Below are 13,326 nucleotides of genomic sequence, written 5' to 3'. Positions count from 1 at the left end.
ATAATTGCAACGTGTATGTGGCCGACCAATCCAGCATATCAGCCAGATCGTCCAGCATGACCTTCCAATGCAATATTTTCTAAGTGTCCGGTCAGTCGCATCAGGCAGCGTATGCCCTACCGCAGCTGACCGACAGGCATTCCCCTGTTCCTTCACATGGGAAGGAACGGGGCAATGTCTCCTCACTGGGGGCAGAGAGACGATATAAGGTGACATACAGTGTGAGAGATCTGACAGTGTGTGCCTGTGATATCTGCAGTGGCAGGTAAAATGCCTGTCCGTCTATCTGCCTGTGTATGCCTGGCATAAGTAATGTAATTCTAAAGTATTCCCACTATAAACAGATAAATATTTTGCACCTGTTCATCAATAAACTTTAGCGCCTCTAGACACACCTCACAGAAGTCCATGAGAAATTAGGCATCTTACTTCCCATCAGCCTCAGGCCCCACATTTCTTTCAGCTGGCCCTGCCAGAGACCTCTGGTTATTAGTACAGATACGGCTGGATATGTTTCATACACCTTGAATGGAGTTGTAGCTTCTACGGGTGTGGATCATTAGATCGACAGTGTCTAGGTCGACCACTATAGGTCGACAGTCACTAGGTCGACAGGGTTTGAAGATCGAAAGGGTTTCTAGGTCGACATGTTCTAGGTCGACAGGTCAAAAGTTTGACACAAGTTTTTCATGTTTTTTTGGTGTCGTTTTCTCCGTACAGTGACCGGGAAGCCCAATTAGTGTACCGTGTCCCCTCACATGACTCGCTTCGCTCACCATGCTTCGGGCAAGGTGCCTCGCTGCGTTCGGCACAGGTTACTATTCCCAATCGTAGTCCACGTGGAACATAAAGTATGAAAAAGTTCAAAAAAAGGATTTTTTTTTTTTTAAAACTCAGTCGACCTTTTGACCTGTCAACCTAGAAACCCTGTCGACCTTGAAAACATGTCGACCTAGTGACTGTCGACCTATAGTGGTCGACCTAAACAATGTCGACCTAGACACTGTCGATCTTCAGACCGGATCCCGCTTCTACATTGTTGGACTTGTTCAATTCTAGAAAAACTGACTACGTGGATCAAAGAGATTACAGTTGGTGTTGTTGATTGAAGTAAAAACAGTTTGGAAAACTCTGACTTAATTAGGCTTTCTATATCTGTAATAGAGTTGTATCCATATGGGCACTATAGCAGCAAGTAGGAGTTAATAGGAGCATATAGAAGCTTAAACACAATATGAGTTGTTTTCCCCACTATTATTTACGGGCACACCTTCTGAAAACTAAACTGGAAAATGATTCAGAATTGTCCAGTACCTTCTATATAAATAGCAGCTGTCCAGGGATGTAGCCCAGTGTGGTGATCCAGCAGTGTTTATATCACCTTGCAATATCCTTGACTACTCTATGATGTATTGTACCACTAGCTGTTGCTTCTTGCTACCAAATTCCTGCAATCTACATTTTATAATGTATGGGAAGCATTACTGTCCATAACACTGGCTCGCTGATACCCTCTGTGGGCATGGTGACCAATATATAGAATTGAAATCTCCATGGGAAGGGAGGTAAAGATAATGCTACGTATCCCAATGTATTCCCAAGGGATATGATGCCAATGTATTAGTTATCTCAGACTGATCTCACAAGGCTATACTGTTTAGTATTTTATAAACTAAATTCTGAATCCTTAGACAAAAGCAGTTAGGATACTTATGGATAACTTTCTATTTGTAGGTACTCTACAGAGGTGAATTAAAATGCTGGCACATGTTCTGTACCTGACCTCCCACTCAGAAATCTTTAATGATTCACATGTTAAACACAGCAAGCCCCATGCATCCAATAATACATATGTAATACATAGCAATAACATCTCAATACGTTTATTAATATATACAGTGAGTACCCCACCGGGGCCCAGTTTATCTCTTGCTGTGGTCATCCTTGCACCACTGGCCTTGGATAGAAACAGTTTAGGCCTATTACTGCTCCCTTGGTATCATTCTAAATTCCCTTATAATATTCTGCCACTGGTGGCCAGTGCCACCACCCATTCCACCCTGAAGTTTGCTTATACTTTTTATACAGTATTTCACTTAGTTTTCATGCCAAACATAGAGTATAATGTAACGATTGATCATGATAATATAAAACCATTAATTATAACGTACAATAATTTGTTAATAAGTCTTCAATCGCATTACATTTCTCCCATTGTAAGTACATTTACAGCATACTTTGTAAATCATTCTTTATACAGTTATTTTGTACAATATTTCATGTTGTACAACAGCCTTATGATTTTGCCCTTGTCCATCGTGACAAGAATTCAGAAATTCCACTTTTTTTTTTTTTTGTATAGAAGCATTATGTGTTGGACTAACTCTATAACAGTTTCTTATATCTTCTCTCTGATCTTCTCAACAGAACCAGCAACTTCTTACAGATCGCGCCAATGAGCACTCTCCCTTAGAGCGTGACAGCTTAATGCAGTCAGATGAGGCTAGTGAAACCTCCCGCAAGACCTGGACGGCCTCTTCCCAGAGGAGTTCCCGCCACATGGAAGACGAGTACTCCGATGCCTACCAGGATCTGTACCAACCTCATCGACACCACAACAGTGGACTGCACAACACCAATGGCCATGACTCACAGGACCGGCTTCTGGAGCGTGACTCTGAGCAGAACCACAACGACAGGAACTGGCAGCGCAACCGTCCCTGGCCCAAAGACAGCTATTGAGCGGGATCCCACTGCACACACCCGTTTTAGCACACATTCCCACACTAATCCTGCATGGCAGTGCATGCCATGAGGCACAGCCACCAAGTGTAAATTCCAGGGTAGACCAAGCGGCAAGAATGCACTACAGGGAAAATGCCATTTCCTTGGTATCTCCTGCCTTCAAAACATCCTGGCAGAAGGGCTGTATTAGGAGTAGTTCACCTGCTTGCAGTGAGTCAGAAGCAGAGCCAAGACACAAAACATGTGGCATACAGGTAGAGGTAGCACAGTGCTGAAAACAGGGAACTAATCTTAAATATTCACTAAATCTGTGTATCTTAGACCTCATCCTCTCGGCGTTATGACATATATTTTACAAAGGTTTACCTAGCTAGTGTAACACACCTAAAATACAAATAATCCAATAGGTTTACACAACAGGCCGTGGAAACGTCTACATGCTGGACTCCTCCCAAGGTAAGAATGAGCTTCTGATGGAGGGTTGGACTCATTCCTTGATCCCTCCTTCTAGTCCAGGCTGCTTGGGGCAGTGAACTCACCCCAAGATAAGGTCACAGCTCTGCATCTTGTCTTGGCTTGTATTGCCATAAAATACTCCCATTCATGTTCAGAAGTGTCACTCAGACCTTGTTTACAACAAACATGCTTCAACATACCTGTGGGTCTGTTTGTTACCCAGTCAGTACCCCGAGAACAACACTAATTGCACATTTGGGGAAGAGGCTCCATTAAAATAAAAAACCCGCCCAGCTTGTCCCAGAAGGTGTTTTTTTTGTATACTTAATGGAGTATAGGATACCGGCTGCCTTTGTTTGCATGGACAAAAGCTAAAGGTCAGTATAGTGACGGCGAAGTATCACTGATGCACTCTCAGTACTGTTTGGCTAGGAAGCACACAGCAGACACCTGTCCCCAGATCAGCTGCAGGATGACAGGCACAGAGCCTTGTTTATAAGGCACTACTAGGAGTAGTGTAACGACAATAACTCATTACCATGCTGCATACACTGTTAGCATGTTACACACATACCTGTTCATGTGTGGACAGAGTTATGTATAATGTAATGATATAAGTGAAGTAGATGGTTTACTGGGGCAACCTCTCCTCACAAACCTCAGATATTGGAAGGAATGGCAGCGGGTAGTGAGGTGCCAATAGCTGCATATTATGTGCCATGACCACACTGCACGTCTGAACGTAACCTTGATATAAACTTACTGAGAGTCATTATATGATACAAAGAGAATAGCTATGCCGTAGCTTACTGCTGTGAATAGTCTCCATACATACATACATACATATATAGTCTTTTAGCCTCATACGTACACACAAATGCATAGTGTTTTGCTGGTTGAATAGAGCACAGGTTCTCAAACTCGGTCCTCAGGACCCCAAACAGTGCATGTTTTGCAGGTCACCTCACAGAATCACAAGTGAAATAATTAGCTCCACCTGCGGACCATTTAAAATGTCAGTGAGTAATTAATACACCTGTGCACCTGCTGGGTTACCTGCAAAACATGCACTGTGTGGGGTCCTGAGGACCGAGTTTGAGAACCACTGGAATAGAGTATTTTATTATGGACATAATTTGTGAGGGGAAAAAAAGAATTCACTTGTGAGAAGCCATTTACATCCCTTTAGCTACAGTCATGCTTCAGAGAGAAATCCCTGCTTACTCCTTCTGGAATATTGGCTGACGAGATGCTTAGGACTTGTGTGCAGAAGTATGGCATTAGATACCAGAATAGGTGGTCTGGGATGAAGGTATAAACAACCTGCTAGAATTCTGCTGATAGTTCATGATTGGTATTAGTAAGGATCACCTAGATGGAGAGGGAAGATGCTTATTCACATGTCACACACTGAATAGCGTAACCGGCAAACTGGAGCATAGAGAAAAGTAACCACTGAGCTCCCCATAGCCGACACTATTATCCTACAGTAATCAGCCACACATCACAGCACATGATAATGCTTCGTGAACCAACGTGAAGACATCAGATAGACAATACAGAACTGGGCATTAAATGAACTGTTTTCTCACTGCAACGTGAGTGCTAATATTGGTTGTGTTACTGTATTATGTCTGTGTCATGATTTCTGATACTCTCCATTACATAATACAGTACATTTACAAAGGATTCAAGAATTGAATGGAAATAGAGTAATCTGTATAGGTAATAACAAACTGACATATGACATTCCCATGTCAGAACCTTGTACAGCACTCTGTAATACAACTCATTTCATAACTGGTACAATAATGCACTGTCCAAGTCTAGATACAAGACCTCAAAGGCCATATTTCATGTGATTATAGGAAGCCATATTTAATCCTTCATAAAGAGAGCAGATTATGTATTCATATTATCCTGTTTCATGCCATGTTATCAATGAGTGATACTTTGCAGATGGTCCTTTTCTATGGAATAATGTACTTCCTGGGCTCAGATATAAAGTCACTAGCTGCTAGCTGCTTGTGTATAGGTCGTGGAACTCCAAGGTGACCGGAAATAAATTATCTATTATACAGTATGGTGTTCCCTCACCTCCCCAAATTCCTAATGTAAAACATGGGATAAACAAGACTATGGTGCTGATCCGTACAGACAAGTCCCATCCAAACTAATGTGACCACTCCCTGACCTGTTGGTTGTTCCACCTTTTCCCTATGTTAATTGTGACTATTGAGGACATGTGATTCCTTATATTAAACAACTCTCTGTTAGGGCATATGACTACCCAATACCTGACTTCAGATTTAGGGGTAGAGCTGCTAAAGCATCTAAAACAGACAAGTAGTGGTGTTGCCTGTAGTAACCAATCAGGTTCTGTCTATCATTTTCTAGAATACAAGAGAAATGGTACCTAGAATATGATTGGTTGCTACGGTCAACACCACCACTTGTCTGTTTTACAAGCTTTAGTAAATCTACCCCTTAGTCTCATGCAAAATACTAATCTCCAAACTGCAACCTGTAATACAGCTGTTCTGCAAATACAGCACCACCATGCCTTTTGTGGCCAAATGATCTGCTACTGAGCAGGAAGGTTGGATGAGTGATGACCTTACATTGCTGCAGCTGGTAGTAGTATTCAAATTATATATCACGCCCAATCTCCTTTCTAAAGTGATCCCCGTTATTGCGCATATCGCGCCCATAGTAATCAGGTTTAGCTGCATAAAGGGTTGGGCACCTCGCTACTCTGGGGGTAGCGAGCTAAAATGATTATACCAAGCCCGTCAGCAGAAACAGAATGGGTGTGAAAGGGGGTGAAAATAATTTAATACCGCCCAATGAGTCTACTTCATGTTTGTATGGAATTCAGTGTATCCAATTGCAGTAGGAGGCGTCTGTAGGAGATAGACTTCCTGTTAGCAAGGTCTTAGGACGCAACCTCTGATTACCATCAAGACCATTGGTCATGATTCGCGATGGATACAGGCATCGGTCAGCCTGCGTAAAATGAAGCTTACTTATGCGGGCTGTAGAATCCAGACACCCGGGTCCAGTAAATATACGTCTGACAACGCAGACCCTGGGCCCGTCCCAACTTCAAAACCGGGATGTCATGCGTTTTGAAGGACGGTGCCTGGTGTCACCGCCGCTTCGCCCAGAAATGCTGCAGCATGTCAATCATACTGCAGCTGATTGCATACTGTGAGCGATATCGCAAGACCCGTATTGTACTTGCGTAAACCATCAAGTATATGTACAAAGCTGAATTAGGCCCTACAGTATGGCCACACTGCGTAAACCATCAACATCGTATAACCTCTGACTAATGCCCTGAGTGCGCTAGGGGACGTGTGGAGGCGAGGCCTGGCCGCTCCATTTACTTTGTATTCCTCCCGTCTCAGTTCCCCTAATTCCATGTTGAAATCTGGAGTGGCCACCTCACGTAGTGGGTAATTCAGACTGGATCACTGCAGCGGCAGCGATCGTAGCCTGAATTACTGTGTGGAGTGCGCACTCTCATCGGTCGCACTGCACGTGCGCACCCTGGGAGCCCAGTGAGATGCTATAAACATCTCACTGGCTGCGATTGCCTCTGCCTGATTGACAGGCAGAGGCGGTCGCGGGGCAGGAGGGGGCGTGCCAACGGCGTTAGAACGCTGTTGGCGGGGCGTGGTCTGGACAACTGAGGCGTGTCCGGAACGTTGGAGGGGAAACGGGCGCGGCGGGTAGCTCCCTGCCAGCACGCAGGAGCTGCGCTGGCAGAAAGCTACTCGTCAGGTACAAAAGCATCCCTGCCGTACGATGCTTTTGTACCTGTGCAGAGGGGGGTAGGGCCTGACATGCAGGGCAGACTAGCCCTGTACTGGGCGTCCCCCCGCATGTCAGAGTAAATGAGCATAGATGTGCTAAATTTAGCACATCTACGATAAACTCTAAATTACCCCCTAAGTACCACAAATCTATATAGAAATTACAGGGTTTATATCTAATTAACAGCACATGAGCATTTTATATGAACAGATTACTTTAGCCATAGGTTTACTAGACACCGCTTTAATTAGCATTATTTGCACAGGAAAAGAAAGGGAATACTTAATATATTGGGGCAGATGTGCTAAGCCTTAACGAGTGATAAAGTGGCGACAGATAAACTACTACCAACCAATCAGCTTCTATCTGTCTTTTTTAAAACCCAGCGTGTAACATGGCAGTAAGGAGCTGACTGGCTGGTACTTTGGGGTCTATGTACTATGTACATGGAGCCTCTGGGGGGTTATTCACAGATGGCCGCATATGCAGCCAGATCTGCGTTTTTCTCTGCACATGCTGGGGGCCGCCCAGCACAGTGCAAGGCCGCCCAGCATGTGCGAGGCCTGCCAATGCCGTCCCGCAAATGCCCGCCGCTTTTAATAACATTGCGGTATCATCCATCGGGGATGCGACCGCAATGTGTGTGTCCACGTAGCCACTGTGTGCCCGCTGCTCATGGGCAGTTTGCTGCAATTGGCAAACTGCGCTGCAGGCCGCATTAGCGGTCGGGTCCTAATGACCCTCTATGTACTGAGCCTTGGAGAGCTCCTGTCATTTTTCAAACAAAGGGGTAGATGTAAGAAACAGATTTATGGGAAAGAAGTGGTATCAGCACGTGTTATTTGCACTGATACCGCTTCTCCCCATGTATTACTACGGCAGTGTGTGCTCAGTGACAGGGGGCGCTATGCCCCCCTGTCTATATTGGCGCTACTATCGATATGCAGGGCAGTGTATGAACAGTCACCGATTTTGACAGCAGCAGGTGTAGTTGCACATACACTACAGCCAGAGACATCGCCTACCCTAGTGGGTATCGATGTGGAGGGGGAGTTCACTTCCCCACTCCGACAGACAAGATGTTAATACATCTTGTTGGTGTAGCTTCATGCTTTGCCTTGGTAATGAGGCGAAGCAGGAAGTGCTATAACGGCAAGATCCATGCCGCTATAATACACCTCCCCCACATCCTGTAACATGGCAGTTAGGAGCAGATTGGCTGGTACTGTATCTCTGCCCACTTTATCTCTCTCCAAGGCTTAGTGTAACTCCCCCATTGTATTTATAAAAAGTCTAGGGCTAGTGATAATAAATAATACTGGAGAATTATGTATGCTTACTATCACCTGTGCAGCTGTAAAGTTTTATAACTGGAACAAAATGTTCCAAAGCCATTGTAGAACACAGTGTCCTTTACAAACCCAGTACATAGAAATCATTAGAGTGATGCAGTTATATTGTAGGACCATTACAAAATACCTGCACGTAATACAATTGAAAAGCTAGTCTTTCTGATATTGTTACAGTCTAAGGCAGTGGTTCCCAAACCGTGAGCCACGGCACCCTGAGGTCCCTCTGGACACATGCAGGGGTGCCATGGGTTGGTGGTCCAGGACCAATTCAAATGATTTATGGTCAATGTAATAGGCAAAACCAGTGCTGGTGGCTGCTAATAATAAAATATGTGGACAAACAGAAGCAAATCGTGTCCCTCACCACATAACTGATCCTCAGGATGACATGTAAACACAATTTACTTCATTTAATATTTCTTTATGAATTTCTCAATAAGAAACTTTTGGCATAGGGGTGCCATGAAAAAAATTCTGATACTCCAGGGAGCTGTGATTCAGAAAAGTTTGGGAACCACTGGTCTAGGAAACAGTGTATGCACTAGATTGGAATGTGTAGCTACAATATGTTCTGTGCGATGCATGTAGTTCATCTAATTCCCTGTGTCCATTCATGCATCAGTTCTGTATTCTGTAGAAATTCCTGTAGCCTTAGGGTCTCACAGCCTATACACAGCTCTGCTTCCATGTAACCATTCACTGACGTCAAACAGATGCTCCGTTCAGCTCACCTTTGTGATTCTCTTCCTTCTATCTTCTTGCCAGCCAGCTCTTGATTACATTATGGCTCAATGAATGCTTGTGCTAGGACTATGAACAGCCCTTAAGTCATGTATCACAAATCACTAGATATAAACACACAAGGCATTTCCGGACAAAGCGGTTAAATGTAGGATAAACTCCATAAGGAATATCAATTTATAGCTGGACAGAATATTCTGCACAACATGTCCTTTAACAGAGCACTTGCTCACTATGCTGGATCAATCAGGAGTGCTACTAATGCAAAAAAAACAACCCTATTTGTTCTTGTTAAAGCATGTTTTATTTGTGTAGTGATGTTCTTTGCTGTCAATGTACAATGGGAATAAAACACGGCAGCGTAGAACAATTAACACTAATTCAGTCTTAAAAGGCATTGGCAGAGCTCACTGAGCTAACATTAAAGCGCACACATCATCACCAAAACAGAGTTGAACGCAAGTCGTCCATATTTGCACCTGCAGTGTATACATGCAACTAAATGTGGTATGTATCTCTGCGGCGGCCAGACCACCTCTATCCGTGCGCTTGGCCTAATACCCTTCATCATAATTGGAGCACTCATGCACCAGCCCTATCCTTGGCCCAAAACATGCCTCTGAAAATAGGCATGCTATGTAATAATTTGAAATCGACAATGTTGTGAAATGTGAACATAAGTGTTAGGCTGCGGGACTGTAGGGTTAGGCAGCAGGACAGCAGGGTTAGACACTAGGGGCAGGTTAGGGTTAGACATTAGGGGCAGGGGGTGTTAGGCACTAGAAGGAGGTTAGGGTTAGTCTACGGGGGAGTGGTAAGGGTTTAAGGTTAGGGTTAGGCACTAGGGGGAGGTTAGGCTGTGGGGCGGAGGTATGGGTTAGGCTACTGGGTAAGTTATAATAAAAATCGAGTGCTAAAAAAGAATACACCGCACAAGCAATAAAAGGCATTTATTCTTTTTACCTTTCATTGCTTGTGCAGTGTATTATATTTTAGCACTCGATTTTTATTATAACTATTATTACTGATGTGTATCTGAGCAGCTTTACATAACAATCGCGTTTGTTCTTTTATTTTTATGGGTGGGGGTAAGGGTTAGGCACTAAATGGAGGGTTAGGAATGATGCGTACCAGAATGCTGGAGGATCAAAAGTCTGAGCCGCAAGTGATCTGTCCAGCAGGACCTGTAAGTTGCGCTGAAAACCCTGCAGCAGGTAAGTTACCTCTGGGCCTCCAGAGTCGATATATAGACATTCTAACATGTCAACATTTCATCAGTGTCTACATGAGCGATGTCAATATGGTCGATGACTCAACCACAGTTGCTTGCGCTTGTCTCCAGAGCATGCACAGCCCACATTCACGTTACTGACTTGTGTTCAACTCTGCCACAGCCCATAATCTACTTACTGTGGAGACCGCCCTGAAATGACGCTCACGAGAACTCAGTGTAGTAAATACCAGTTTCTAGTGAATTCATAGATCTGTAAGTTGTAGATGAAAGGTCCACTTTAACTTGACCTATACACCTCTGCCATTGGCTTTTCTGTCATCCTTTCTACCATTGTAGAACGCTACCCTTTGTATGGCATGTTTGAATGTTTTGATCAGTTTGCACATTATGAGACAGAAATAAATGTTGCACTTATTATGTATCAGAGCCTGCACGTAAGATAAGATCCTGCTGTAGAGAATGCTCATTAACACCTTATCTCTAATGTTCTGTCTGTAAATAGTGGATATCTGTTTATCGTTCACTTTTTGGAAAGCGTTTTTTTTTTCTACAATTCATTGTAAGATGTTTCTGGTTTTCTAAAAACAAATGGAAAAGAAAAAAAACGAAAACAAAATATATAATGTTGGTAAACTTATTTCTTTGGAGGACTAAATGTGAATTATTACAGGAACTCAGGGTAACACTTTCTATATTTAAGTCATCTGTAACAAGTTTACTGTTTATTCAAAATTCTTTCCATTCTAGTTCATCCGAGCTGTGTTTGCTACTGCCACCTAGTGTCTGCTTTCAAGAGTCAAACTACATTATTCTGCTGGAACACTCTACCACAAATACTGAAAACATGAAGATGATATTGTATAGTGCATCACTACAGAAACTACACTTCTGTCCTCTCAGCTTTATCACCTCTTACACAGTAAAACGAATCCTTACTTTAATATTACATTCTCACGTGTAGGTGCTTGGAGTAGAATGTACGCCTGATTGCTTGGCGCCTCTTCTGTTAGAAAATGGGTGTATGTAAATACGAGAATGCAGTTATCAATGCAGAGGCATGTAACAGGGCATTGTTCATACCTCCTATCATTCCTGTCGAGGCATTTGCGTGGCAAAGCCACGCCCAATCCCTAAAAAGGGGCGTGGGCTATGGAAAGGGGTCATGGATTTGCAGGAGTGCCGCGATCACGAGCCACGCCCTTGTTTTAATCACTGAGGGGGCATGCCCAGTACTCCATGTCTATTCACGACACAGTGTCTCCTAACTGCTAACCATGAGAGATGCCTCCTAACTGCTCCCCCACTGCGGTAAACTGCGGCCCGTGGGTGGGACAGCAGAACAGTCCCGCGAAAATCGGGACATTTGGGAGGTATGCATTGTTACATAGGCAAACCAGCATGTTAATGTACTAACATACCTCCCATGACCCTCTCCAGGAGGGACACAATGCTTCGCTTCTGGACTTTTCTCTTAATGTATGATTGCCGGCACCTGTATTGAACAGGTTAATGGATAAGAAAGGTGTTTTAGCATAGGTGAGGGCAATCATGAATTAAGAGGAAAGTCCAGGAGCAGAGCATTCTGTCCCTCCTGGAGAGGGTCATGTTGGGAGGTAAGTACTAATACCAGTTAGCTGGCATAAATATTACCCATAGTATAGGGTATATGCAGTTACACATTGATAGTGCTGACTTGTAGTACCCAGGCCAGACGCATCACGAGGCATGCAGTTCTACACATATGCAAAAAAAACTATTTTTACCAAACCCGTTTCATTTGAGGCATGTAGATCGTTTACCTCCACCTCATCCCAATAGTGTTTTGTGTGATGTTAAAGTGAGAATGCATTTCAGCTGCCACTTATAAAAGGTTACCAATAAATCGCCAGCTGTAGGCAAATTCATTTTTTTTAGTATAAGCTAATATTTTGTTGTTCTACATAATCACATAGAGGTACAATTTGCAAAAATACTGTTGTTACAAGAATTAAATAATGAAAGAATAAGGTATTACATTTGTGCTAACCCTCATGCACAAAATATGTGTACTAAACTTAGGAAACATTGATTTAAAAAAATAAATATATATATATATATATATATATATATATACACATAATACAGGATTATCCACAAGGTGGAACAGATAGCACTCTCCAGATTTCAATTCAATAATCAAAAAAATCAAAAAAGGTAATTTTTAATGTAAGAAACAGTCTCACAGTTCCAAGGTAATGTCCATATTCATCCAACGTTTCGGTCCACACCAGGACCTTTGTCAAGGAATTACAGCATAGTCAGCACAACAGAATCACAACAGGAGTCAGTAGTACAGGTAACTGGAGTCTGAGTCCTGGTGTGGACTGAAACGTTGGATGAATATGGACATTACCTTGGAACTGTGAAACTGTTTCTTACATTAAAAATTACCTTTTTTGATTATTGAATTGAAATCTGGAGAGTGCTATCTGTTCCACCTTGTGGATAATCCTGTACTGTACTATGGGTCCCACCTCTGAGTGGGTCGGGCTCTGATTGGCACCCCAGTTGTTGGCTGAGCTGTGTGAGAGTGCAGGGATTTCTATTTTATATATATATATATATATATATATATATGTATATATGTATGTGTGAATAATCAACTAAAAGTCTAGTGGAAATATATTATAAATATTTTATCTCACATGTAGATGGAACAAAGTGGATTTGGTTGCATTCCAAAACAGAAAATGCTTCATTAGCTTCCCTGCTTAATAGTGCGTAGACAGTGCAAGCATCTGGGACACTGGGGACAGTCTAGAATAATGCAGAATATCCCATCAGCTCTTGTTGTAAATGCACATTTACCTTGTGTCACCTCTGCTGGGAATCTACACACTTGTCTCGATTTTAGGTTTCGTTTTTTTATTTTCCAATATCAAAGTAAAAGTTGTCAGACTCCGACGTCTTAAATGTGTACAGGTTGAGTATCCCTTATCC

The 13,326-nt window shown here is 42.9% G+C and overlaps 1 protein-coding gene across 5 annotated transcripts in view; it reads left to right on the top strand.

Moving 5' to 3' along the window:
• Positions 1-5,110, top strand: part of CACNB3 (calcium voltage-gated channel auxiliary subunit beta 3) — a 426,341-nt gene extending 421,231 nt beyond the window's left edge. For 4 of the 5 annotated variants that reach the window (XM_063952739.1, XM_063952732.1, XM_063952727.1 and 1 more), the window contains one exon: positions 2,428-5,110. In XM_063952739.1, the coding sequence (XP_063808809.1) occupies positions 2,428-2,742 (315 nt within the window). In that variant the 3' untranslated portion in view covers positions 2,743-5,110. The remainder of the gene's footprint in view (positions 1-2,427) is intronic. The other variant, XM_063952740.1, reaches the window with a different exon arrangement.
• The last annotated feature ends 8,216 nt before the right edge of the window (positions 5,111-13,326 follow it).

Source organism: Pseudophryne corroboree, chromosome 2 (assembly GCF_028390025.1).
Source record: "Pseudophryne corroboree isolate aPseCor3 chromosome 2, aPseCor3.hap2, whole genome shotgun sequence".
Lineage (NCBI taxonomy): Eukaryota > Metazoa > Chordata > Amphibia > Anura > Myobatrachidae > Pseudophryne > Pseudophryne corroboree.
The sequence above is the reverse complement of the archived record's forward strand: the minus strand, read 5'-3'. Positions and strand labels throughout refer to the sequence as shown.